The sequence below is a fragment of the Eretmochelys imbricata genome, chromosome 9, assembly GCF_965152235.1.
Source record: "Eretmochelys imbricata isolate rEreImb1 chromosome 9, rEreImb1.hap1, whole genome shotgun sequence".
Classification (NCBI taxonomy): Eukaryota; Metazoa; Chordata; order Testudines; family Cheloniidae; genus Eretmochelys; species Eretmochelys imbricata.
In genome coordinates this window covers 87,593,982-87,619,902 of record NC_135580.1, presented here as the reverse complement: position 1 = coordinate 87,619,902, position 25,921 = coordinate 87,593,982, and the positions used below count along the sequence as shown (strand labels likewise).

At 39.3% G+C, this 25,921-nt stretch overlaps 1 protein-coding gene across 1 annotated transcript in view; it reads right to left on the bottom strand.

The window, feature by feature from the left end:
• Positions 1-25,921, bottom strand: part of TENM1 (teneurin transmembrane protein 1) — a 388,806-nt gene that overhangs the window by 87,916 nt on the left and 274,969 nt on the right. The window contains exons 16-21 of the mRNA XM_077825959.1: positions 25,408-25,669; positions 21,354-21,621; positions 17,533-17,676; positions 9,344-9,593; positions 7,745-7,765; positions 679-911 (exon numbers count right to left, since the gene is read on the bottom strand). Coding sequence (XP_077682085.1) covers positions 679-911; positions 7,745-7,765; positions 9,344-9,593; positions 17,533-17,676; positions 21,354-21,621; positions 25,408-25,669 — 1,178 coding nt within the window. The remainder of the gene's footprint in view (positions 1-678; positions 912-7,744; positions 7,766-9,343; positions 9,594-17,532; positions 17,677-21,353; positions 21,622-25,407; positions 25,670-25,921) is intronic.

Sequence of the window (25,921 nt, the reverse complement as noted above, 5' to 3'; positions counted from 1 at the left end):
CTGTGTTTTACCGTAGTTTTAAGGCACATGCAAGTAGATTGGATTTTAGTGCTATTGATGGTTCAAGGCTTCATGCACATCCAGTCCCTGGCAATACAATATTTACTTTGGACAAAAAGCTACATCAAATTTATTATTTTACTCAGAACAAGTGAGACGTTGATAAGGTGTAGTTAATGAGATTGGGTAAATTAGTGATTTCCAAATAAGCACTAACTGTAATGGATATCAGTTTGAAGTACATTGATGCCTTGTGTCTTCCTTAATGCATATGCCTAAACTTCATTAACATTATTAGAATTTATTTGCGTGCATCAAGTGACAAATTGGCCCTTCCACCCACGATGTTTGCCTGAAAGTTTAAATTTAAATTATATTATTCTACTATATGGCTGAATGATAGTTAAATAAAAACATCACCAAAATGAGGAAAGAGAATATTTCAGTTATGTCAAACACAACTAGAATTAAAATTTGTGAACCGATTATTTAGATTGATTGTGATACTGACAAAGGAAAAGTTAAGTGCCTTCAATCATGATGCATGGTGAGAGGATTATATGTTACTTTAAATCCAATTTCATATTGCCAACTTCATCTGAGTTTCACTGTAATTAAGAAAATAAAAAAAATAGATCATCACAATTAAGATAAACACTAAAAATATTGTTTCCCTACCTCTAGGACTGTTGAGTGAAGCTTCTGATGCCCTACCACCATCTCCACAGTGACTCTGATCAAATGGAAGGCACTGATCACCTGTCCCTGCCAGCACATCATAGTTCTTTGCCAAATCCTTTGTTTCGCCGAGAGATTTCACTTTGTAGACTTTCCTGGTGTTGGTATCTGACAAGTAAAGGGATTCTGACACTGGGTCCACAGCCAGGTAGTACTTGTGAGCTGGACTTGTGCTAAGACAAAGAAGAGCAAAGTCACAAAATTAATTTGTTCATCTTTCTCCCATCTTTCAGTGGCATAAGCTTTACTTTCATGTGTGTAGTACGTGTCATTACTTTCAGCATTCAAAAACAAATTTACAACTTGCATAAAGCAGTAGGGTGCACCATAGACTATTCCGGATGAGTACAAATGTCCACTTCAGATTATTTTTAACCTTATTTAATCATTAAGAAAGACCATGATGTGAAATGTGGTGCATTAATTCATTCCTAGTACATTTTCAGGAGCAAGGCAGAAGGCCAAGTACCATTAATGCAACTAGGCATCATTTAATGCACCATAATTCATGCACTAGATTGCCTTATTTCAATTATGAAACATTATTTTAAAATATTTACATATGCTAATTAAGCGATGAGGCTCAAATTCTAATTGGTGAACTGGGCTGCATCTCATTAGCCAATCAGATTGTTTGTTTCTCTCTGACTGCTTTGTGATCCATGTCAGTTTGGGGAAGAGGATGCCAAGTAGCGCAGACAATGGGCCTAATCCTGCTAAGGTTGCAGGCATCCTACAAACACTGGTCCTGGTCAAAAGAAGCGATCAGTGTGGACAGGCTCTGAAGCCTAGGCAGAGAGTCACTGAAATCAAGGCGACTCGTGCATGCATGATTAGGACCATCGTTAGCCAACATCTGTAGAAGTTCCAAAGACTACCGAAGACACATAATGGATTTATTACCACCAGAAACGGTTTCCTAATGTACTTCTGGGAAACAGACTGACTTATAACACAGCAATGCTCTCTTTGGAGGGAGAAGGTAATTTCTGGCCATCAACTATACTAGAATCTTTACAGAGTCACAGAGTTTAAGGCTGGAAGAGACCATCAGATCATAGTCTGATCTCCTGCACATCACAGGTCACAGAACCCCACCTGGTTACCTGTATTGAGACCAATATGCTGTATCAGACTAAAGCAGTAGTTTTCAACCTTTTTTCATTTGTGGACCCCTAAAAAATTTCAAATGGAGGTGTGGACCCCTTTGGAAACCTTAGACATAGTCTGCAGACCTCCAGAGATCTGCAGACCACAGGTTGAAAACCATTGGACTAAAATATTACAGCTCTCAGGAGACTAAACTATTGTGTTCCACAGGCACAGAACAGGAGGGAACGAGGTCCCCACAATGGCAGGGAATTGATTTGTTGACATATACCCAGATGATCTTAGCAAGCAATCCATGTCCCATACTGCAGAGGAAGGCAAAACTCGCCACAAGGTCATGACAATCTGACCTGGGGGAAAATTCCTTCCTGATCCTGAGGATGTACTAAGACCCACCAGTCAAGCAGCTGAGAAAGAGAATTCTCTCTACTGCTTCCAATGTTTCTGGAACATGCCTCAAGGCCAGTTTGTGATTTTCTGTTTCAATACACTGTATTTAAATTTATTAATGAAATGCACTCTTTGTTAAAATATTCAACTGTCATGTAGTTTAAAGAAACAATGTGAAAAAAACACACCCTTCTTTCAGAAAAAATGTTTTAGTACTATTGTCACAGTGAACACTTGAGATTAATGTAATGGATAAAGGTGAGAGAAAAGATGTGTTACTCTACTTTGTCAGTCTATTTGGTGTATTTGACAATGCTTTGTGTACAAACAGTTTCCTCTGTCTGTGTGGGTCTTTCACACAACGGGGAAGAGAAAAAAACAATATAAAGAAAATGTAATTTAAAATCGCCATGTTTGGCAGGGATTCCAGGGCAAGTGTAGTGCCTGAAAGTACTTTTAATGTCCCCCCGGACTTTTTTTTTGTATACTGATTAGATTTAAAGTTGAGGGAGTCACTTTAAATATGAAACCTTTGACTGACTGACGGAGATAACTAGGTTTTATTGACCATTTATTAGATGGTCCTACATCACTGGGCAATGTTATAGACCAATGGAAAAGTACGTTATGAACTATATTGGTAATGGGTATGAACATATATATAGTCTTTGCTCCATTTCTTCTAGTTTATTAGTCTATTTTGTGCTCTATGTAACTTTGTACATTGCTGCAACTCCTCTGGTAGAGGATCAGTTAGAATATCTTATTTCCACTGGTGAAAGATTATAAAAAGCCCGTGACATAAATTTGATAGTTAGAGTCTGATCCTGCAAGGTCCTTAGAACCCTCAACTCCCACTGACATCCAAAGGAATTGAGTACTCAGCACCTCACAGGATCAGGACATAAACTCGGCTAGTATAACCCTGATCATAAGCTTTTATGAAAAGGAGAAGGCGGCCTGGAGAGAGAGATACTGACAGACTGAATAGAAGGATGTGAGATATGGAGAAAGGAAGGGGTGCTGAGAGAAGGGTTGAGGTGGGGGAAGAAGGATGAGTAAATGCTATTAATTGATGAATTAAAGTTTGTCATTATTCTGAAGTTAATTAAAATTTTATAAGAAAGGCCATTTCTGGTATTTGCAGCTAAAGTTCAAAAGAGACTCGGTCTGACCAAACAAAAAATTTTCCATAAAATGCCAGTATGGAAAAATTTGCTAGTAGAATTCAAGATGTTAAATATATGTACTCTATTCATCCTGTAAAAACCACGAAGTACTAGAGGTCATTATGTACTCTCCTTTTAGATATGTTTTCTGTTATCCATGTGATTAGGTTTAATACACTGGTTATTAGAAACCTCGATGTTATCTATGCTTAAAATCTCAAATGCTAAAATGTTTGAATTTACATATTACTACCAGAGATGGGGCAGAACCAAATACTTCTGATTTTATGGGAAGTTTGGAATCATATCCAAACCTGGGACAATTTTTAATTAGCAATGTTAAAAACTGTACCAAGTAAATTAATAAAGCAAAATTAACAGTGATTCATTTCAGAACAAATTATTCCTTTCCCTTAGTTCTTTATCTTTGGCAACTGGTGAAGTGGAGGGAAAATAAACAGCTTTATTACCACATGTTAGATCCCAATTACAGAATGCTGAGAAAACAAACAGGACCATCCTGACCTCACAGAGTCAAAAAACTTTCACCGAAGAATATCAATTTTTTTTTAACTCAAATGTTTTCAAGTGAAATAAACAAAATATTTCCAAAAATCGAAGTTACCCAAACCCATGGAATCACACTCCACGTACATGCCATGCACCCCACAGTGTTGCTCCACCTTTTAAAATAAACCCAATCTACATGTAATTTCCCATTGAGGAGAGGAAAGAAGAAAGAAGGAAAGGACGGCATGTGACAGATGCCAGTCACATTGTTTAATGGGCAGGTGCTCAGAGACTATGTACATAAGCACTGTATAAGAATCTGAAAAAATAGAATAGTCTCTATAAAGTGGTCATCAAAAGGAGGCAGCTGAGCACCCCCCAAAAAAAGTATCTCAAGGACAGGACACAAAATCCATCACATGAATATACCCAGCCTCCAACTTACTAGTTTTACCCACACACCCCTCCCCTTCTGCCACCACTTAGATGAAATTGGAACCTGTCTGTATGACAAATTGCCTCTCTCCCCATGTGATATTGCTACAGAGGGGGCCCCCATGGTATAAATAAAATGGGGGAGTTTCTATAAGACAATTTTTGTGTGTAGCCCTAGAGTTTGGAATTCTCTCCCACATCAGGTCTCAAATCGCCCAAATCTTTTAACCTTCAAGGAACGATCTGAAGTTCATCTTTTTTAGCTACTTTTTGAGAGGGAGGACAGTGTTGAGGCTGGAATTCGGAAGCCCTTTCCCCCTTGCATACTTATGCTGTCAGCAGCCAAAATTCTGGTGCTTCTGCTTCCTGAGGTCAAGTTATAAGGAGACATGTACTAAACACAGCAGCTTGGGCATAGGTGGAGGGAGTGATGGCCTTGCCTCCCCTCTGCACCAGTCAGCATTCTGGGCGGCATCAGGAGGAGAGCATGCTGCAACTGTTAAGGGGCTAGATCAGTATTTTTCAAACTGGGGTCTGCGAGGGTACTCCAGGGGGGTCCGCTGGCCCTGCTGATAACTCCTCCCTCTCCATCCCAGTGCCTCCTGCATGCCGGGGAACAGCTGTGTCAATTTCTTGGGGGAGGGGGTGGAAAGAGGTGGGGAAGAGGAGGGGCAAGGGTGAAGCGGGAAGAGGTGGAGTGGGGGTGGGGCCGAGTGGGAGGTACAGGGCGTCGACAAAAAATATAAATCAAAATGGGGTTGCTAAAATTTGAGAACCGTTGGGCTAGATTATTGCCTTTCCTTATGAGGGGAGGAGGGATGTGTGGGGAGGAAAGAATGAGCCTTGAAAGGGTGGGCCACAATCACACTTATGCAGGGAGGGGCTATAGCTGCAGTCCTTCTGTGAGGGAAGTACAGGGACAACTTTCCTACATACCTTGGATATACAAACCCACCTCAAAATGGGTGAGAAGGAGGCAGGGCCACAGTCCTGCTCTCCCTCTGCATGAATTTGAAGCATCCTCAGGCAGGGTGTAGCATGAGACCTTCCCCAGTGCTTTGGGGAATTCCAGGAGCTCACGCTGTGGTAGTCTGACTCCAAACTGCAGTTTACTCAGGCTGTCCCAAAGGGGATAGTTAGTGGTTGCTCCTGCTTGTGCTCTCTAGCAGTCTGGAAGCATTCTGCATTCCTGTGCCCTCCCTCGGAAGAAAGCCTAGTGTCCACCCACACCTGTTCCTAACGTAAATTGGCTGTGGCTTTTAAAGCCACAATAAAGCTGTGTACAGTAAGGACTGTAAACAGACTTTCCATAACCTCATTGCTTGTATTATCTCCAAGTGATGCCCTCCAATTTACCACAAATCACTTCACTTAAGCTAGTCAGAATAATATAGCTTTGCAAATAGGCAATTAATACATACAATTAATACCTGACAGCACTTCAGTGGGACGTGGGTATTGAGACCAATATGCTGTATCAGACTAAAGCAGTAGTTTTCAACCTTTTTTCATTTGTGGACCCCTAAAAAATTTCAAATGGAGGTGCGGACCCCTTTGGAAACCTTAGACATAGTCTGCAGACCTCCAGAGATCTGCAGACCACAGGTTGAAAACCATTGGACTGAAATGGTTTGACACGTGACTTAATTTAACTAAGATTTAAGCCTATCCAAAGAAGCTAGTGTATTTTGTTCTAATGCACTGGTATTTAGAAAAATCAGTTCAGAAAGAGAAACAAAAATTAAAACCCCGATTAATGCCATTTTGCTGACAATTGTCATTCCAGAGTGAACAAATTCAATTTTCCTCTTTTCAACTTCATAAAATTTGAAGGACTTTGACAGATTTAATACATAACAAATGGAAACAATCATTAAAACAAACTGTGGAGATGCATGCTATTAGCCAGGAATTGTCACTTTAATATCTTTCTATTAAGCTTTTGTTGTAAAATGCCTGAAAGATGATATCTTTGATAAGGACAGTAGCAAACAAACTATCATATTCAATAATACGATTGTGGCTAAAACCTAACAACAATGATTGTCATGTCAGCCCTTAAAACATACCATTTTAAAATACATTTTCTGGATTTGGTTCCGTCTACTACAGTACTTTCCTTACTATGCCATGCAATCATCAAAATGGGATGCATCAATCATGGTTTATTTACCTGCTTTTTAAAATAATATATCAGGAGGCTGAAGAGCTTGTTTATAGGGAAAGAATAAGCAACCTGATACTCAGCTGCTCTCTGTTCTTTCTAATCTTTCTTAGGTCATTTCTAAGGCCCTTAGAAATTGTCACAGTTCCCTTAGCCACAGAGAGGAAGTAAGGGCCACACGTGCTCATTACTCCAATACTCAACCAAGACCCTACCTGTGGTGAGGAGGGCAAGGCCTACTTGTCAAGTATGCCTTGCTGCAAGCAAGTGGATGGCAGGAATGGGAAGAGCCCTTGTCTGCCCTTCCCTTCTCCCCCTCAACTACTTGCTGGCTGGTATAGAATACTGGGTGCAGTGGGACTGAGATGCTCCATGAGAAAGGGGGAAGTAACTTGCTTCCTCTGCAGAGCAAAGGAGAAGCAGGGGGAAGAGTGTGACTCACCAAGGGCAGGTCTACACTGCAGTAAGAGATGTGACTGCAGCACGTGTAGCCATACTGAGCTAGCTCACACAACAGCAGCAGTGAAGCCATGAGAGGATGGGAGGAGCGTGTACCTGGTGTAAAAGTTCAAGCTGCTAGCACGTGCTGCCATCCATGTTGCTGTGGCTTCCCTGCTATCTGAGCTAGCCAGATCAAAGCTAACTCGGGTATCTCTATATGTGCTGCAATCACACTGCTGATTGCAGTGTAGTCATACCCTCAGGGCTGCTCATGGAGCAATTCAGCTATGCACTGCCCCTTACTCAGGGAAGTGTCCACAGTTACAAGCTAGCCATAAGTTAATAAACTACAGACCTCTCTAGTCTTCCTCTAGAGACTTTTATTTATTTTTCCATTTCTAAAATGTACCCATTCCAATTTCCCTAGGCAAGCGTATCTATGATATAATACAAAATTAATATAACAAAAGTTAATAAAATAACCGAGTTACCTTTTACAATAACCTTATCACTCTTCAGTCAGAAAGCTTTACACTGTGCCTTGCTGATTAACCTCAGATTGTTTCAGTTTAGTGGGGGAGGTGATCCATGTCAAGTGAACAAACCTATGCTTCTCTAAAGCAAACAAAGCTGAATTTGATTTACATTCATATTTGTTAACCACACAATGTTTCTGTAAGCCTATATTTAAAAAAATCCTTTGTTTAGGAATATGCCTTGTTGCTTGTTCATGAATGACCCCTTAAATCAGTTGGATGCATGTATAACTGCACCATGATTTACTTACCTATGTCTTGTATCTCTGTTCCTAATATGACAAATCAATCCAGGAGCCATAAGAAAAGCAAAACAACAAACGTCAGTATCAATGAACAAACTAAACCAACATAATAATAACCTTTTCCCTACCTCACATAGCCATACAAAAACCTAGTTAACTTTGTGTATCCCCTCAATGTAAATTGTAGACCATAAAGACATAAGCAGTTAAATTGTTCAACATCTCATCTCTATTCCACTCATTCTTCCCTCTCAAATTCAGTTGCTTCCTTTCCACCACCCACAGTACACATATCTCCAACCTCATCTTGAGCAATTAACGTGCAACCATACTCTAACCATGCTAGCTGGTTACATGACCACATGTTTTGTTGAGTAATATAGGTTTAGTGTGGCCTCTATAATTACATGGAACACAGTTCTGTGTGTTTCAGTACTGGTGTAAGTAAGGGCTTGATCCCAAAAAATGCTGAGTGCTCCCACTGACCTCAACACAAGTTGAGGGCACCCAGCACCTTGTAGGATCAAGCCCTAAGTGAGGCAGGCTGCAGCGTGCCAATGGTAAGTGAGAGACATGCTTTATGGTAACGTTTAGGGACGAGAACAATTTTATAGTGTTACCTATAGCAGTGGTTCTCAAAGCCGATCCGCCGCTTGTTCAGGGAAAGCCCTGGCGCGCCAGACGGGTTTGTTTACTTGCCGCGTCCGCAGGTTCGGCTGATCGCGGCTCCCACTGGCTGTGGTTCACCGCTGCAGGCCAATGGGGGCTGCGGGAAGCGGCGCAGGCCAAGGAACGTGCTGGCTGCCCTTCCCACAGTCCCCATTGGCCTGGAGCAGTGAACCGCAGCCAGTGGGAGCCGCAATCGGCCGAACCTGTGGACGCGACAGGTAAACAAACTTGCCAGGGGCTTTCCCTGAACAAGCGGCGGATCGGCTTTGAGAACCAATGACCTATAGTGTGCCTTAGAGTGAAACTGGGTAAAGTGTCAATTATAGGGGGTTAGCTGTGGCAGGGTAGCTTTTTGGAGGCATAGCAACATCTGGTTTGACAGATACTAGTTTGGAATGCCCATGGCCTGTGCCTGTCTCAAGTTCAGTCCAGCTCTACTTTGCTGTGCTTTCCAAAAGAGATGGGGAACAATCTGGGTACTTCTGAACTTGATCTGTCCATCTACAGTACATGCAGGCAAAGTGGCTATTGCTATCTCTGAGCTGATGTACATACTTGCTCCTCAACTCAAATATTCCACCAGGAGTTATTTTGATTTTAAGAAAAAATATTTTAAAATCTTACTCTATTTTGAAAATCTAAATAGGAAAAAATAGGGGAGGGAAGACTTAAGACTATTCAACTTGTAGCTTTCTTGATTAATTATGTGAAACACCCTAACACAGGCAACCCTCCCCACTGCACCCCTGTAAGTGGCCACTTTAAGGTAACCCCAAGGTTTTCCGGGAAAATTTGATGCTTAGTGAGAAAGTCATGTTTCTAATAAACAGTCACATTTGGTCAATCCCATAGGTCCCTTAAAAACATTTCACCATATTTCTTATAGCCCACATTAAAAGATCTGACCACCAATCAATAAACTCCAAGATTTCCTACCTTAATTCTAAAATGCTAATGGAATTTCCTGAGGGAAAGATGCGTCTGACAAAATTGAAGTCTCCAATATACACACTGCCATCAGGACCAGAAGCCAAGGCAACTGGGGCAAAGAGTTTGCTGCTGAGGGCAAGGCCATTGCAGCTGGAGCAGGACACACTTCTCTGGTGTCCATTACCCATGGCGGTTGAGATGACTGGTGGCTGCTGGGAAATGAACATGTTTTCTCCATTTCCTTTGTGTACGATCCCTAAACATGAGAGAAGAAAAATGAAGGCGACACAAAAGGGCATATTACTTATTACAAACTAAGTTGTGCTCAATCCTGTTCTGCTTTCACCATGCAGCAAACATATGTAGGGCTTCCATTTTTGTTTTCATTCATTCTACCTTCTGTTCCACATGAAAGGATCATTACCTGCAAAAGCTTGTTAAAATTAGTTTTAAGATTCTCAGAAAATATTTCTGAGCCACACACAATCTGGATATACTCTTACCATGCCAACATTTTTAAGTGTGGGTGCCTAAAGTTGTGTGTCTAAATCTGTATTTTGTCATCTGAATAAATGGCCTGGTTTTCAGAGATGCCACCATTGACTTCAATTGGAGCTTCAGGTGCTCAGCTTTTCTGAAAATCAGGCCACTTATATTTACTTAAATAACTTATTTTACTCTACTTATTTCTGTTTAAATAACTAAAAGATGCCTATCCAAGGCTGTAGGCAACCTAATACATCACTGACAATACAATTAAATCTAAGCATTATTAAAATGATAGCACACCCTTAACCTTCTCCAAAAAGCCAGTCAAAGAGGTGTCTTGTGTAGCATACCTAGAAAATCACTAAAAATTCAAAGTATTTTAGACTGGGGGGGGGGGAGGGGGGTTAGATAGAAGTTTCAGAGTCCTGAAGCCCTTGCAGAGAACACCCTGTTAGCTACCCCACGTTTTTTAAAGGAGGGGGATCCAGCTCAAGCACCCTTGTGACTGCGTCTGTAGGAGTATGGCACAGGGAGAAAGGTGGTCCCTCAGACGGGCTGGTCCCAGACCATTAGGGCTTCACAGGTCATAATCAATACCTTGCATTCCACCTGGAGACCAATAGGCAGCCAGGGCAGATCCCAGAACACTGGAGTTACATGTTTCCACGGAGCACTTAGTTGTCAAATTTTATACACAGAGTCTGAAAATGTTGGTATAAGTTCTTAAGAACCTTTGACCCACCAAAACTGAAATAAAATGATCTGGCAGAAAAAAAAGGCAGCAGCTAAAATATTCTGCACCTTATCTTTGAATTTGACAATACAGGAGAAAAGCACATAACACATTCAGTAAAGCATGGCCAGATCTTTCAACCAGTATATTAAAAGGTTCTAAGAACCTTCCCCGATTCTAAACATCTCCACTCTCTGAGATATTTTAAAAATTGGGATCATGATGAGAAGTCAGGATTGGTTAACACTCTAACAAATCAACTATTAATTGAAGTACTATCTAATTTCTTAGGGATTACTATGTAAATATTCATTTTATTCATACATTTTTATTGGGTAGCAGATGAATTTCTTAAACACTTTGAATATTTAATTAAGGGAAATTAATAGCAGGACTGCTCTGTGTTTTTCAGAAAGGGCATCAAACTGCAGTATACAATCACCTTTCAAATTTAAATAAGAGATGCTTGATAATAATGTATAAAAATGTTGGTGACTGCAGCACAACTGTGTTAAAAGTGGAAGAGTAATTCCAGTGAGTGAACTTCTTACCAGTGAGAATGTAATATGCCCTGCCATAAAGAGGAAAACAGCTTTCTAAGATGTCAGTATTTCAGCACTGCACTTCAGGATATATCATTCAAAAATCTTTCCGATTATTAGGTTGGTAATACCAGATCCAGTACTAACATCATTTTCTCAGGTAGACATCATTTTTTTATAACAATATAGCAATACAGCTAACAATTACCCTCAAAATGACATGTTATTACTAGACATAGCAATTTTCAAACTGAAGATAGGTATTCTTTTGATACAGCAATTCCAAAATTCCCTGTTTCTATTAGAAAGCCCAGTAGGCCATCAAATAAGAAGAGTGATTAAAGGAAATAAAACACAAATGAATGTAGTTTCTGACTACATTGGCACAACTGATGGCTTGCCTTCCTATGTGGCATTGCAGTATCAGTATATGATATTGCCCTTTCTGGGTAAAGCTGAAACAAAAAATGTACATAAACACTTTGTGTTGTAAAAAGAAAAGGAGTACTTGTGGCACCTTAGAGACTAACCATTTTATTTGAGCATAGGCTCACGAGAGCTTATACTCAAATAAATTGGTTAGTCTCTAAGGTGCCACAAGTACTCCTTTTCTTTTTGCGAATACAGACTAACACGGCTGTTACTCTGGAACTTTGTGTTGTGCTATTTTCAGCTTTTGAAAATATAGATCATGTTGAAGACTTCTTTAATTGTTGTTGTTCCAAGAATAGGTTTCACCTGCCTATGCATGACACCACACCATTCAACCTTGCTCCAGCTATTAACACCAATTTCTCATCAAATTTTAGTTCAAGAATGCATTATTCTTCTGATAGATCTCTTCTACCTCACTCCATAGCCCACCTGAATCTGCTTGCTATGTAAAATGACCCAAGAATCACAACAATGGGCCTGATTCTGAATTGAAGAATAGCAGTTTAACACCCATGCAACTCCATTTACTTCAGTGGAGTTACTCCTTATTTATACAGTGCAATTTAGATCAGAATCAAACGCAATGAGTATTATGCATGCATGAAGCCAAAAGGGTGCTAAGCATTCAGGAATTTTAGGGTATATCTCCTCTGCAATTAGAGGTGTGACATACACAAACCTAACTAGCACAAGTACCAACGTCACTAAAGCAATGGCAGTATGAACGTCAGTGTGCGCTCTGAAGCTCATGCTGCCATGGTTTCACAGCTCTCGGCACTCATGCTGATTAGATTAAAGCCAGCGCGATTATTCTACACATGCTGCAATCAGACTTCCAATTGCAGTGTCGACATACCTTTAGACATAAACAGGGGAAACCTGCTTGTGCTGGATGGCGGATAAGGGATACATTTGGCTACTCTAGATTGTCCTTAAAGTACGATGGTGGTCCAAATCTAGTGCTCACAGTTCCCCTTGTTTAGAAGTTGTTTTGTGGCTTGCAAATAAGTTTGAAGTGAAAATTCCCCTTGGAAGCCAGTGGGTGGTGCTTTATGCCGATATCAAAGCAGAATCCATTTTTCAAACTTATTTATGAACAACAAGGGTCGGAATACATCTCTGTCCTTGGAGTTTAGGGTTAGTATATAAAAGGAGCTTGGATATATGCAAGTATAATCAATGGAAATTTATGTCTCCTCCCTCCCACCAGTAAAAATCACCGAGCTCACAGGAAATGCTGGCCTTTGTTTGAGGCTAAAAATGTAAAGACAATTTTTTATATGTTTCAGACAAACAATATATAATTAGGGCTCGGGAGAGTTTGTTTTGCTTTTATTCAATTTAAGCATGTACATAACTTTAGACACATGAGTAGTCTTTCTGGCTTCAATCAGTGCTTTGCTAGACCAGAGCCAGAGTTACTGTATCTGTAACTTCAAAGTATAAAGTCCCTTTAAAAGGGACAAAAACTCATTCAACACACTCTCCCATCTGAAGAAAAATCCACTTCAAAGGATACACTGAAAATATTGGTTATTGGGGTATTCATTTGCATTTGTGAGTTGTCTGGGTATTTCAAAAGGACTTTATGCCTTCAGGAGCTAGCATGTACATGTGTATTTGTTAACTGATTATGACAAATAGTCTGAAGATTCTGCATGTTGGAAAAAATGGCAAAAAACTTTGATGAAAAACATTTCAGAATAGAATCATCAGGAATCCAGAATGATCAAATCTTGTTTTCTGAATCAGAAAAAGAAAACTAGGGGACAATAAACATGGCCTTAGTGTAACTGAGAGGAAAATATGATCAGTTATCTATGTTAATACAACATACTTATTGGCTCAAAAAGAGTATGTGTTTAAAAAGTCAGGGTTTCCAGGGGAGAATGTGGGGAGACAACTGGGAGTGATGGACAGGCTTTTCACTTCAAGGATGCCACAATCAATCATGAAATATCTTTACAGAAAGAAAAGAGGCCCTTACTTCCTAGAATAGTAAGATGCCTTGTATGTCTTATGGTTTGCCTAAAGCAATGTTTGTATCAATAAGATTTAGAGCTGGGAACAGATTCATGAAATGTATTTCTGCATAAAGGTATATATTTTCACTGTTTTTCTGTTATGGAATTTAAACTTGTGCTTGTAAATATCCATATACTGAATCTCACTAAGTAACACATATGGGGGATTCACTGCATCATGGGGTATGCATCATAGTGTTAGCTTGAGGTACACCTTGAGTTTTGTCCCTCACCCAACTCCTGTCCACACACACAAATCTTTAACTTGAGTTAAGTGGCACTTTAAGTTCAAGCTAGCTAGCCCTTCAGGAGTGGGGTTGGAAGTGGTTTGAACCTCCAGTGCTGCTGATGCTAGAGCTGGTAAAGTAGTGGGGATGCAGCAGCTCCCGTTAAAGCAACTCATCAACTGCTCATCCAATCATGCTGTGTAACTTGAGAGTTGTTTCACAACATGGTCGCTTTGGGAAGATATACTCTGCAATAAAAGACCAGCGGCTGGCCTGTGTCAGCTGAGTCACGCTTATGGGGCTTAGTCTGCAGGGCTATAAAGTAGCAGTGTCGATATTCGGGCTCAGGCTGGAGCCTGGGCTCTGGGACCACGACAGTGGAAGGTCTTAGAGCCTGGGCTTCATCCCAAGCCTGAACAGCTACACTGCTATTTTTAGCCCCACAGCCTGAGCCCCATGAGCCAGAGTCAGCTGACCTGGGCTCTGAGACTTGATGACGTGGGTTTTTTATCACAGTATAGACATACCCTTTCATTTAAGCTAGGCCCTTGAGTTAGGCTAGCTTGAGTGGATTAACTCAAATACAGTAACTCAAGCTAACTGTTGCAGCTCTTAAGACCCCGTAGAAGGGTTCTAATGGCAGAAAGTCTGCTGGGGGAGAAGGCTGTAGTGGCAGGACTGCAAATTCCTCTCCATCAGTGGGCCTACCCAGGGCCACGAAAGCCCAAAAGGTGTGTGGCACTAGCTGAAAAGAAGGGATGGCTAGAATGGCTAGTGGATGCCTCATCAGATTGCCTTAGCAAACTCCATTCAACAACAAAAAGCCCCACTATTGCTAATAGGTTCAGGTCATATTAAATTCATGCTATTTTTCTGTCAGTGATAAGCAAAAAAAAAAGTTAGGCAATTTTTTTAGTTATTTCTGCCACTTGCAATCATGACAAAAACATCAAACTGAAGAATCAACAACTCAGACTTCTAATATGCATACAATATTATTCAGTCAACAGCAGCTCTAATCAACTGAAATATATGTGTATAGCTGATCAAATCAAGTGTTTTTAATGTTAAGGTGAAATGAAAGTTACATAAGGACTATTTGCAGTAAAGTACCATAACTTTTTACATTTTAATTGTGTTCCCAATGCTATTCCTGTAGTTTGGATTAACTGGATTGTGACAGCATTTCAAAAAGAGAAAGTAAATTCCATACCCGTGAAAAGTTCACACTTACATCCCTGCAGAGTGAATGCTTTATTTTAATTAAATACAAAAAGATCTCAATAAATTAATTCCTGAGAAGGCTACTCCACACTTATGCCTTTCATTTCTCTCACACTGACATGGAGCATAAGTTTGAATTTTACAGTGACTGTTTTAGGTTTGAATCACAACCTTACCCTTGTTTAAAATCTGTGTTTTGCATGGCTGAAACCAAAGACCTTTTCTTGACCTTTTGGCTGAGATCAAGTGATATATTATTTATTTTGGAGCTTTTTGCTAATGAACTTAAATATCTAGTTTGTCATCTATTTGTGGGACTATATTTTACTTTGGTAGGCATATGAATTCTACGATTTAATAATTAATTCCCCATATTTGACTAGTATGACCCTAAAGCAGTTTCTCTGACAGTTCACATGCAGGAGCTTTATGGGAATGATCAAGATCAACTGCACTGAAGTCTTTCCTGTGATTTCAGTAGGCTTTGGATCAGACCTTATGCCCTGATTCAGGTATGTACTTAAGCCTATGCCCTAACTTTACACATATAAGTAGGCCCATTGACTTCACTGGCACTAGTTGTGCTTAAAGTTAAACATGTGCTTACATACATTCCTGGATCAGTGCCTTTGTAAAGAAAGGACAAAGGTGAGAACAATTGCCTCTAGTTTAAGTCTTGATCTTGCCTAGCTCTGTGCAGATGTGTAAGGTGGGAGGGAAGGCAGAAGAAGCTTCCCATCCCCACTTAAAATCTAGGTACAAGGGTTAGTCACCCAGAATTCTTGCAGTCACAAAGCACAAGGATTGCTTGAGGTTAGTGCTAACAGGCAGAAGAGGTTAGCACAGGCTGCATCCTTTCAAAGGACGTAAAAGGCTTGTTGGGACTACGCAGCCCAGCATTTGCAGAAACTGTGTCTCATGAACAGTATCTGTGGGAGCGACCAATGGACAGTTCATCCTTATGTGCCCTGTGCTCTAGGAAGTGGCTGAAAAGCCACAATTTAACCTCAAATGTTTACTACTCATAATTGTGTATTGTATAAAGTCTCATAAATATTTTAGTGTCTGTGTGATGAATTAGAAGGGGCGGCATTACAGTAAATGCTAAGGTCAGACATTCATATAAACTGGAGCTATAAAAGAAAGTATTCCCAAGAACTCAGTTTTGAAACTAAACTTTTTAAGTGGCAAACTGGCACTAGGATGTGGACTATGAGGCTCACAGCTGGGGGGCTGGACTGACTGAGGTCAGATTTCTCTTTGTGTTAAATGTCAACACCTGGCATTTAAAAAAAGTCAATCTATACAAACCAGTAAGGTGGGTATGAAAGAACCACTACTTAAAATGTCAAACTATTTCAAATCAAAACCTTGATAATTTACAAACTAAACCTGACCTTTTTCATTTGGAATATTTACACTACAGTTGTACATTTGACATCAGAATTTATGAAATCCTGACAGCTTTACATCTGTGCATAAATCTGGGTTACAGTTATTTGCAGTTGGAAACAGATTTTAGTGGACAGATTCTTAGCTGGAAAATTGGCAGAGCTCTACTGAAGCTAGTGCTAAGCTGATTTGCACCAGCTGAGACAGTGACCCTAGGTTTTTCCTCTCCCAAGGAATGTAACATGTCCATTTATTTGCAAATTCATATTCATTCTCAATACTGTAACTCACTGTAACTGTATTAATTTGATAATTTAAATCCACTAAGAATAGTTCCTAATTATAGCTGATTGGGTGGAAACCATAAAATAATAGGTATGAGAAAAGAGATTAAAGTCTCACTGTCTGAGGGAATAAATCAGGAGGGCAAAATAAATGAGGAGATTCTTTGCTTTTGTGTGTGTGTGTGTGTGTGTGTGTGTGTGCGTGTGCGCACTTGTGAAAGGTGCTGATCGGGAGAGTAAAGTATTTTATTAATCCACAGCTTGGATACCGAGTGAGCAGCAGTTCAAGCTTGCACACTGTCCTGGCCAGATGAGTCTATACCGAATGGAAGCACCACTTCCAGAAGACCAGTTTTTAGCTCAATTTCTATGCATATTTGATCCTTAGTTCCACTGGTGAGACTGCCAATAATTATGCTAATTAAAGCCAGCTATAGCGGTGAGTTTGTGGCATAGATACTTGTCCACTGAGAAGACAACACACCATCAATTCTTTTCACACAGACCAGCAAACAGGAGCAACATTCAATCCCTACTATCTTAGATTGGATTCAAAACAACAACCTAGAGGTATAAAGTTCTATATCCTATATTAGTATTCTCTTATCCAGCCTAATGAAAAAAATACATTTACATGATTTTTATTTATGCCTGATAGCTAAGACACACACAAAAATATTTTCAGCGGGTGGATAAGTGTGCAGTTCCCAAAAAAGAAAGTTGCACACTCCAAGAATAAAACATTAATGAAATGTTCAATGAAAAGTTAAACATCTAAATTCTTCATCACCATCTTGAAAATATATTCCTGTCCAACATATCTGATTGATAACTGAAGGACTTACCACTCTGTGGATTCAATATGTGGTGTTTGTTTATGGACCAACCCCCCAGATTCGAAGCATCCATCTCAAAACCCTGCAGGATAGCTGTCCTTTTCTCCCACAGAATAAAATCATGGCAAGTTTCGTATTCATATCCTACTGACACTGCAAACAAATGATGAGATGTTAGACTGTTTTTCTTTCATGTATTATCTATTTTTTCCATACCAGTTTTTATATCTACCTGTCAGTAATGAGGTTCCTATGCTGGCTCCTGCATTTGATTTTGATTTTTATTGTTTGAGGCTACAAAAAAAGTCTGAGAGATTATCAATTCCTTTGATAGTCATGGTTACCTTAGTTTCAAAGTACAGTTTCTTCTAAGTCTATCCCTATAGTATCAATTATGTACTGGCTTTTGCATGTGTGTATCTTTTTTTCCCCAGTGAAATTTGTCCAACTTGCTCAATAGCATCTCCCTTAACTAAATGAACTATTGCTAAATTAAAAGAGTCCTGTTTTGTTCAAGGAGGGAGGGTGGAGATTCAATTCCACTTGACTCATCTTTTTCCTTTGATACATGTAAGAATGTTGGCAGTGATTTGTCACCAATTACCCCCTCTTTCTAGAACTCCAGTGAACCTTAGGTGCTCCACTTCAAACCTGAGGTCTTGTGTCATAATTGTAGCAAGTGATATGTTGGCTTGTTTGTAAGGAAAATGTTTTATCGGAACATAACAGACTTTTCCCACTACTCTCTGGAGCTTCTCATCAGTTTATCAAAAAGAAGCCTCTGCTTTTGCTACTAAACTTTCTGACTCCTGAATTCATATTCCCTTGCCTCCTGTTAACGTCGCTGCATGTTCAAAGCTTTACAGGCATCAGCTCATTACGCTATGGACCCAGCAGCTGCCTTGTCCATCCTTTGCAATTTAAAGAGGCCCCAGCAGCTAAAACAACACTGCTGTTATACTACTGCTCATTCTGAATCTACAGATTTGGCCACACCACTGATTATTTCTCCCAAAACTGCCTCTGCCATTCTGTTACTGGGATTATTCATCAAGTGTCAATATCAGAACAAGTGCTTTTCTAGGTGTTAATGTAAAAAGGAAGAGAAAAGAGAAGATTTTAGTATGAAGCAACTTTGCTGACAACTTATCACCTAAATTATAGGGTCTTTTCTTCAGTCATACACTTCACAAGTTCAGCCCAGATCAGGCATACATACTGTCCACAACGCTAAGGAATAGTCCAGAGCTGCAGACACCCTCTGGGGCAGATTCTCAACTGGTGTAAACTGCTATAGTTCCATTGAACTCAGTGGGAGTTTAACTCACTTTAATGGAGCTATGGCAGTTTATAACAGCTGAAGATCTGCTCCTGGATGTCTATAATGGAGCACACGCTAGGATCATGGGTGACAATGTAATACTTCTACTATTCTCTGCCCACATCTGAAATTCTGGATTGCCAAATGTTCCTAAAGCTCATTATCCGCTCAGTCACAACTTCATTGTCTTCTTCTCTTTGGCCCTTCTGGCTAGTAGCATTTGGATACCCCCTTTTATACGCTAACTTTATATATCTAAGAATGAGCCACATGCTTAAACTCTGTTTTATTTCCATTGTTAAAAAATCTTTTAGAACCAGTTTTTCCAGAGAGAGGAGTACTATTATATATTTTTTCTAACCCTTCGATTTTAAGAAGAAACTCTGTTGTTATAATTTCTGCTGCAGATGTAAGATCAGGAACTTTCTTCAATGTGCAAGACTTGGAGAGTAGGGAAATGCCACCAAATATTTCTCTAAAACCCCCACCAAAAAACTCCAGGTCCTTCCATGCATGTGAGTACCTTCAGAAAGTCTGTTTTTTTCTAAGAGACCACTTTTTCTGGATAGACTACTATAGTAAATCATTATGTAATTGTTGCCAATAATCCTGAAGAAAAATGAAAGTGTTTATAGGGTTTATAATATTAAACACAGATGGTTATATTCCTGAGCTTATAGGACTTCAATCTGCTGTAATTTAATGTAATTAAAATGAAGTCTGAGCAGAATGTATTATTAAATATTGGTAATACACCAACACAGGGAATTATTTTGACAAAATTCACATAATGAATGCAGAAGAGGGTCCCAGACTACTCCGATCTGTCAAATTAAATAAGGCTTTATCGGAATCTTACAAACCAAGTTAACAATGCACTTACATATAAAGATTCTTGCTTCTGTTTTGCAAGAAGCATAATTAAAATAAACTTTAAATGAAATCAGACTTTGAACCGCAAATAAATAAATAAATAGGCATTATTTTATAGTGCTTCATGGACCGGTTTTATTCTTGTTTCCCTTGATAAATGATTTGCTAGAATTCATTTTAGGATTTAGCAACTCAATGTACCTTTTTCTGACATCTCTAACATAGTTATTTGGTTTAAAGTCTAGAAATATGTTGGACAAGGGTGGACTTCATGATTACTGGATTTCAAATAATCTGGAAGGGAATTAGCATATTTAACTGTTCTGTACTATATTTATTAGTATTAACATATTTACTGCTATTTCATGTCATTTTCAGACATCCTACATTTTATAACAACAAAATTCCATAATATTGTTGCTGTCTATTATATTATATGTACATATGGAAAAATGAACAAATAGGTTATAACTCAGAAGAGAAATCTCAACTCATTTAATTCCAATCTTTGTTATACAAGTTGATATAGGAATCTATATGGTATAAGCAGTTAGGGAGAGATTCTGCCACTCCTACTCACACTGAATAAGACTTTACTCTATGGTAGATCTCTACATCGGCTGTACAGTGTGAATAATGTTCCCCTAAGATAGCATTTGTCCACTTTTGAACACACATTTGAAAGAGCGGATAGTCATAGTATTATCCTTTGCAGATGTCAATGAGACTACTTATGGAGCAAGATATTACTCACTGTAAGTGGCAGAATGTGGCCCCTAATTATTTTAATATTTTAGAGTCTGATCCTGCAAACACTTATCATTGTGAGTAGCTCCACAGACTTCAAAACCTACTGAAATCCCACTAAATTCAATTGGACTACTCACAATAGTAAGCACTACCGGAATAGTAAATACACTGATAGGAAGTGTTTGCAATAGCAGGTCATTAAACACAATACACCATCCTTGATTAAAAATAATAAAAAACATTCAAGATCAAATAGCAAAATTCATGTTAAAATACTTTGGATAAATTAAATGCATTTTACTTCAGTTATAGTATTTTCACATATAAGCATTCAGTCATAAATCAGGGACCACTACTTGGATAACTTTAAAATCTAAAAAACTAAAATAAAAGGACCCCAAAAAGTATGGATGATTTCTATGTACACCTTTTGAAATAACAAGTCAAGAAGTTAACAGCTTCAGACATCAAATATAATAAGCAAAGATACCTAAAAGTTAGCATTTAGTAAATTCTAACTGGAAATGACATTTTAAAAGTCACTGCCAAAAAAAAAAAATGACGGAGGCAATGACACACTGAAGGTCACAGTGAGAATGTACATTACAAACACAGGGATAGCTATATAGGTACCCACTAGTATGTAACCATTATGAGATAGGAGAAAGAGACTTTTGAACTAGAGATGCCCCAAAAAACCCCCAGAAATGTGGCTTTAAAAAGAGAAACGCGAGGAATTAGAAAATAAATGCTTCCTAGATAATCACATTCCAATTGGCTAAAGCTACAATTAATTTAGATACATTATATATCAGCAGAAGTGTAAACAGTATTTTTCCTTCAAATGTATTACTACTACTAATAACACTGAAGTAACTCAACATACCTGTTGCCTCTGCCAGACCAGACACCTTCTGTCCATAAATGTCTGTCTTGTTCCAGGCAAACGCGTAGACCAGGTTTGCAGCAGCAGGAAACCATTTCTGAACTAGCCGCCCTTCAACAGCAACTGTAAGATGCACTTTCATCATTCCAGGAGGGATGGCTGCATGTGTCAAAATAATGCGGAGCAAGGTTTTATATCCAGGGGTTCGACTGCTGAGGTAACTGAGCTTCACAAAGCTAGAAGGAATTGGGATTTCCTCCTGGACCACCTAGAAGAACCCAACAGTTGTACACACTGTTATTAATGATATTCATGCCTAGGAAAAGGGCAAAGTTTTGTATTCCAAATCATGATGTTTTCTAAGAAACCTAGGCACCACTGAAAATTGACTTCCTTGACCCCTGCCCTGCCTCTGCCCGGCATATTGTGGTCAGGAATAATGCAAGATCTTCAGCATCATCCAAAGCTGCACAGTGTCTGAAAGATCACACAGGTGGAAAACAGGTAATTTGTCTGTACTTTGTTAAGGAGGCCCCATCTCTTTTCTAACTCTTCTTTGTCTCTAACGTTTGCACAAAATATTACTTTTGCCTTAAGTTTTTGGTCAAATTTGTGATAACAATTATTCTCTTGAGTACTAATCTCGTCTAAATCCACTAAACTCAGTTGTCCTAGAGTTGCAGGTTGACTTTGGAGAGGACATCTCATTTGGTTAATTAATTTTTGGACCTAACAATAATTAAATAAATACATATTTTAAACTCACCTTGGGCCATATTGTGTGTTTAAGGCACTACCCTGGGTTGGCTGCTCCATTTTAGAGGGACCTCAGGAAGGAGCCATGCCTTCCTGAGCATCACAATCCTTTCCAGAGCTACTTAGTGTGCAGGGGGACAGCAAAGACTACAGGCTGGTAGGAGGCGGAAGGTGTCGTGGCTTTGACCTTTTGAGATATGTGGGCGCTGGAGGCTACTAGGAGGGATTAGCCCTTGTGCTTCCTTGAATGGAGGCGATGCTGTTGTGGCAGTCCTTGGTGCAGGGCGTGCAAGGGAATGAGGAAAACTCCTTGCACACTCTCTGCTACACTCATGCAAGGCCCACTCACAATTTGATCCTGTTTTGTAAATTTAAATGCTGCAGGCTGTGATTTTAGCATGTCTCATATCATTACTAATGAGCCAGTCTGCCACAATGTTAAATCAACACAATCTGGAAAAATACAAATGGTGCTTTGTTTATTTTTCCTGGTTATTCCAGCTCACTTTTTGTTTCCTTAATAACAAATCGTTTCAGTTTCAAACACCTTCTATTACCGTATAGCTATAACAACACTGTCACAGAAATACTGCAGTACCATTGGAGGTCTGCCAGCACTTGTCGTTTCAACATATGAAATGTGCTGTTGGCAGGGAATTGCTGATCCCTTGATTATTCCCTGTCCTTCCTGCTGACATCCCAGCTGCCTCCTCTGTCATGCATCTGACATCAGTAGCTTCTAAACTTTCTAACATCAGTAGGTTCTAAAACAGGTTCTAAACTTTCTGACATCAGTAGGTTCTAAAACAGGGGACTAGTAATAGATATTCATATAAAGTACATTTTAGTATTTCACTCTCTTCTATCCCAAACCAGGGGATTAGGAGCAGTTACTCAGTGAATATACTGTTGTGACCCTAACAGCATCCCAGTGCCACTTTTGTCAGAATCTCTATCTAATAGGTATTGTGTAAGCTATCATTGGAAAACCAACAACACACTGATCATTAATATTCTTGTGTGGTATATGTATGGCAAACACCCAAAAGACTATAGAAATTGGAAGGAAATATGGGACTAAAATGTATTTAAACTAGACAAATCTGGAGAGTGGGTAAACAGGTTTTTCCAGACAAAGGAAAGGCTGATGCCTCCCTCCAGAAAATGCAATCACAGACAACTGGCGATCACAGTCAAGTGGCCATTCATTGGCATATCAGAGACTGCAGGGATAGATTAACTTAAATTGTAGAAAGCACCAGCGAGAAAAAAACCAGCATGGAACCTTCTCCATCAGACTCAATGGCATCTTTCCTCACAGCTGGGGCACTGGACTTTGAGAAGAATATATTTCAAAAGTTCTCTGGACTATAGAAGAGAGGGGCAAAGAACCCCAAGTGATCCTGTACCTAAGATTACAAAGAAACCAAGAAACTTGGATTTTGTGGAAGATCCTGACCAAGAGTGTGGTCAGTTATTTTGCTGGTAGAAGGAGTGTTAAGAATCTTACCTTGGACCAAGATTGTAGTTTTGCTAAGTTTTAGTCCCTATCAAGTGTTTTTCACTTTTATTTGCACGTAACTATTTCTGACTTTATCCTTTACATTTGACCTCTTTTTGTTAATAAACTTGTTTTACTTTTAATCTAAACCATCCCAGTACTGTGTCTGAATTGAAGGGATTGTCAACTCCAGTTAAAGCAACACACTGCTGTGTTTTTGTCTCTTTAAAGAGCAAGAGACCATATTACTTCCCTAAATGTTCCAGTAGAGGGCTGGACATTTCAAGGCAGATGGTTTTGGGGAAATTCAGGACTGGGGGTATGTTGGGGTCACTTGGCTGGTAGTAACTAAGTCTGGTGGAGACCTAAGTGTGGCTATGATGTAACAAACAGGCTGCTGGAGTCAGAGTTGCTGAACCAGGGCTGCTTATCATATAGATACCCAGAGCATGCTTGTAAGCTGGCTGGGAGCATCCAGACAGGAAGCTGCAGCAGTAGAGCATTTTAAGGCACTCAGGGTTAGAGGACAAGTGATGACACAACTTCTCGCTGATTTGGGCTGCACCCTGACATGTGATAACTGTATATAGCAATTCAGATACTTGGCTAGTAAAAAAAACACTGGAATCTCTTATGTGGAAGGGTGTGACATAGTTCTTTTACTACCTTGTATCAGCTCTTTTTAACCTGTGCCCACTAGTTTATCCCATTCTATTCAGTGGAGACAGGAATGTAACTATACAGCCACAGCACAGCCACTAGAAGGCTGAGATAGTATGATGTTTTATCGTTACTTACAGGCGAAAGTGACAGAATTCAACTAGAAGGGTTTTCTATCTAATAAAGAAATTAATGAGGCCCTTTTTAGGGAGCAATGCAATTTTTTAATACAGAAAAGGTTGGATGGAAAATATTTATACCCACAGATAACCTCCAAAATATCTATAGCACTGAATAACCTTGCTTTGATGTCATTCCCAGAAGTACAGCCCTGGGAAGGGAACATCATCACAGCAGGAAGCAATCAGGGTATTCCAGTGTCCTTTTTTACAGCAGCACTTTCAGGACTTCCAGGAATGAGGGGAAGACAGTCAGGCATTTACTGATGTCCATCAAATACTAACCCTAACCTGTGCCTCTGAACTTCTGGGTCTGAACATGTAACCACTAAACTTATAAAAAGATCATTCACTTCAGTGGAATCTAGATTTTTCCAAACCTGTATGAAGCTTTCTAAATAGTAGGTTGAAATCCTGGCTCCACTGAAATCAACGGCAAAACTCCCATTGACTTCAACCTGACTGGAATATCACCGCATGTGTTAAATGTTAAGTATTACTACTTCCACTACTAAAACTGCACCTGAAGCATTTCATATCTAACAGTTTTATACGTAAAATCTCTGATTTGCATGTGCAATCATGTTTATGCAGGCAGATTAGGAATCTAATTTACTATGTTATTTGTGCACCCAAATTTTATTTTTTGCATAAGCTATTGCTTGGACTAAAACCTTTGCATACCAATATGTGGATGTGAAAAATTGTGACTGTATATTTAATGGCCAGGTTCAGATCATTTTGAAAATGTAGTAGATGGTAATTAAAATCAATATAATTTACATTTTGTAATAAAAATGTTTTTATGCTAGAAATGTATACTTAATATTATCAAATAACAATGTAGGTTTCATTAACAAAGGGTATAAATAGAGATCAGAAAAAAATTCTTACTGTCTTCAAATAGCATATTTTTCTACAATAACACATTCTGTTAATTTGAAAATCTCTCTTTTACCTGAAGCTCTGGAATGACTGTTCCTCTCTCTGGACAGGATCCTCCAAATGTTGTCAGAGGTGAAGGGAGTACAATTGGATTTGGGCTGATAAAGCTAGTGATGTCACAAGATGGTGGGTCCAACTCTGTTCTTTTCATGATAACTTTTTCTTCTACAATAAACCTATTCCAAGGCAACCAAAGTGTCCTTTTCTCAGAAATGAAAGGAGATCTGTCAAAGACCAGGGTGACAGAGATACCTCCAATAGCCACAAGGTCAAAACTGAAGAGACAAAACAAAACACATTGTCTTATAGTTTCCTTTACAACATTAACACAGCTTGCAGCAAATGAGTACCAAAAATTCCATATGGAACCCCACTCTAACTATTAATTTGCTATGTGAAACAACTCCAATATTATCTTTCTAATTCCAATTGTGAGGCCAGGTGGTGCTTTCGCTCTATATCCCTACTCCAAGAATTCATCACATGTAAGGTGAGATACTTCACTACAATTTGTTCACTCTTCCTCC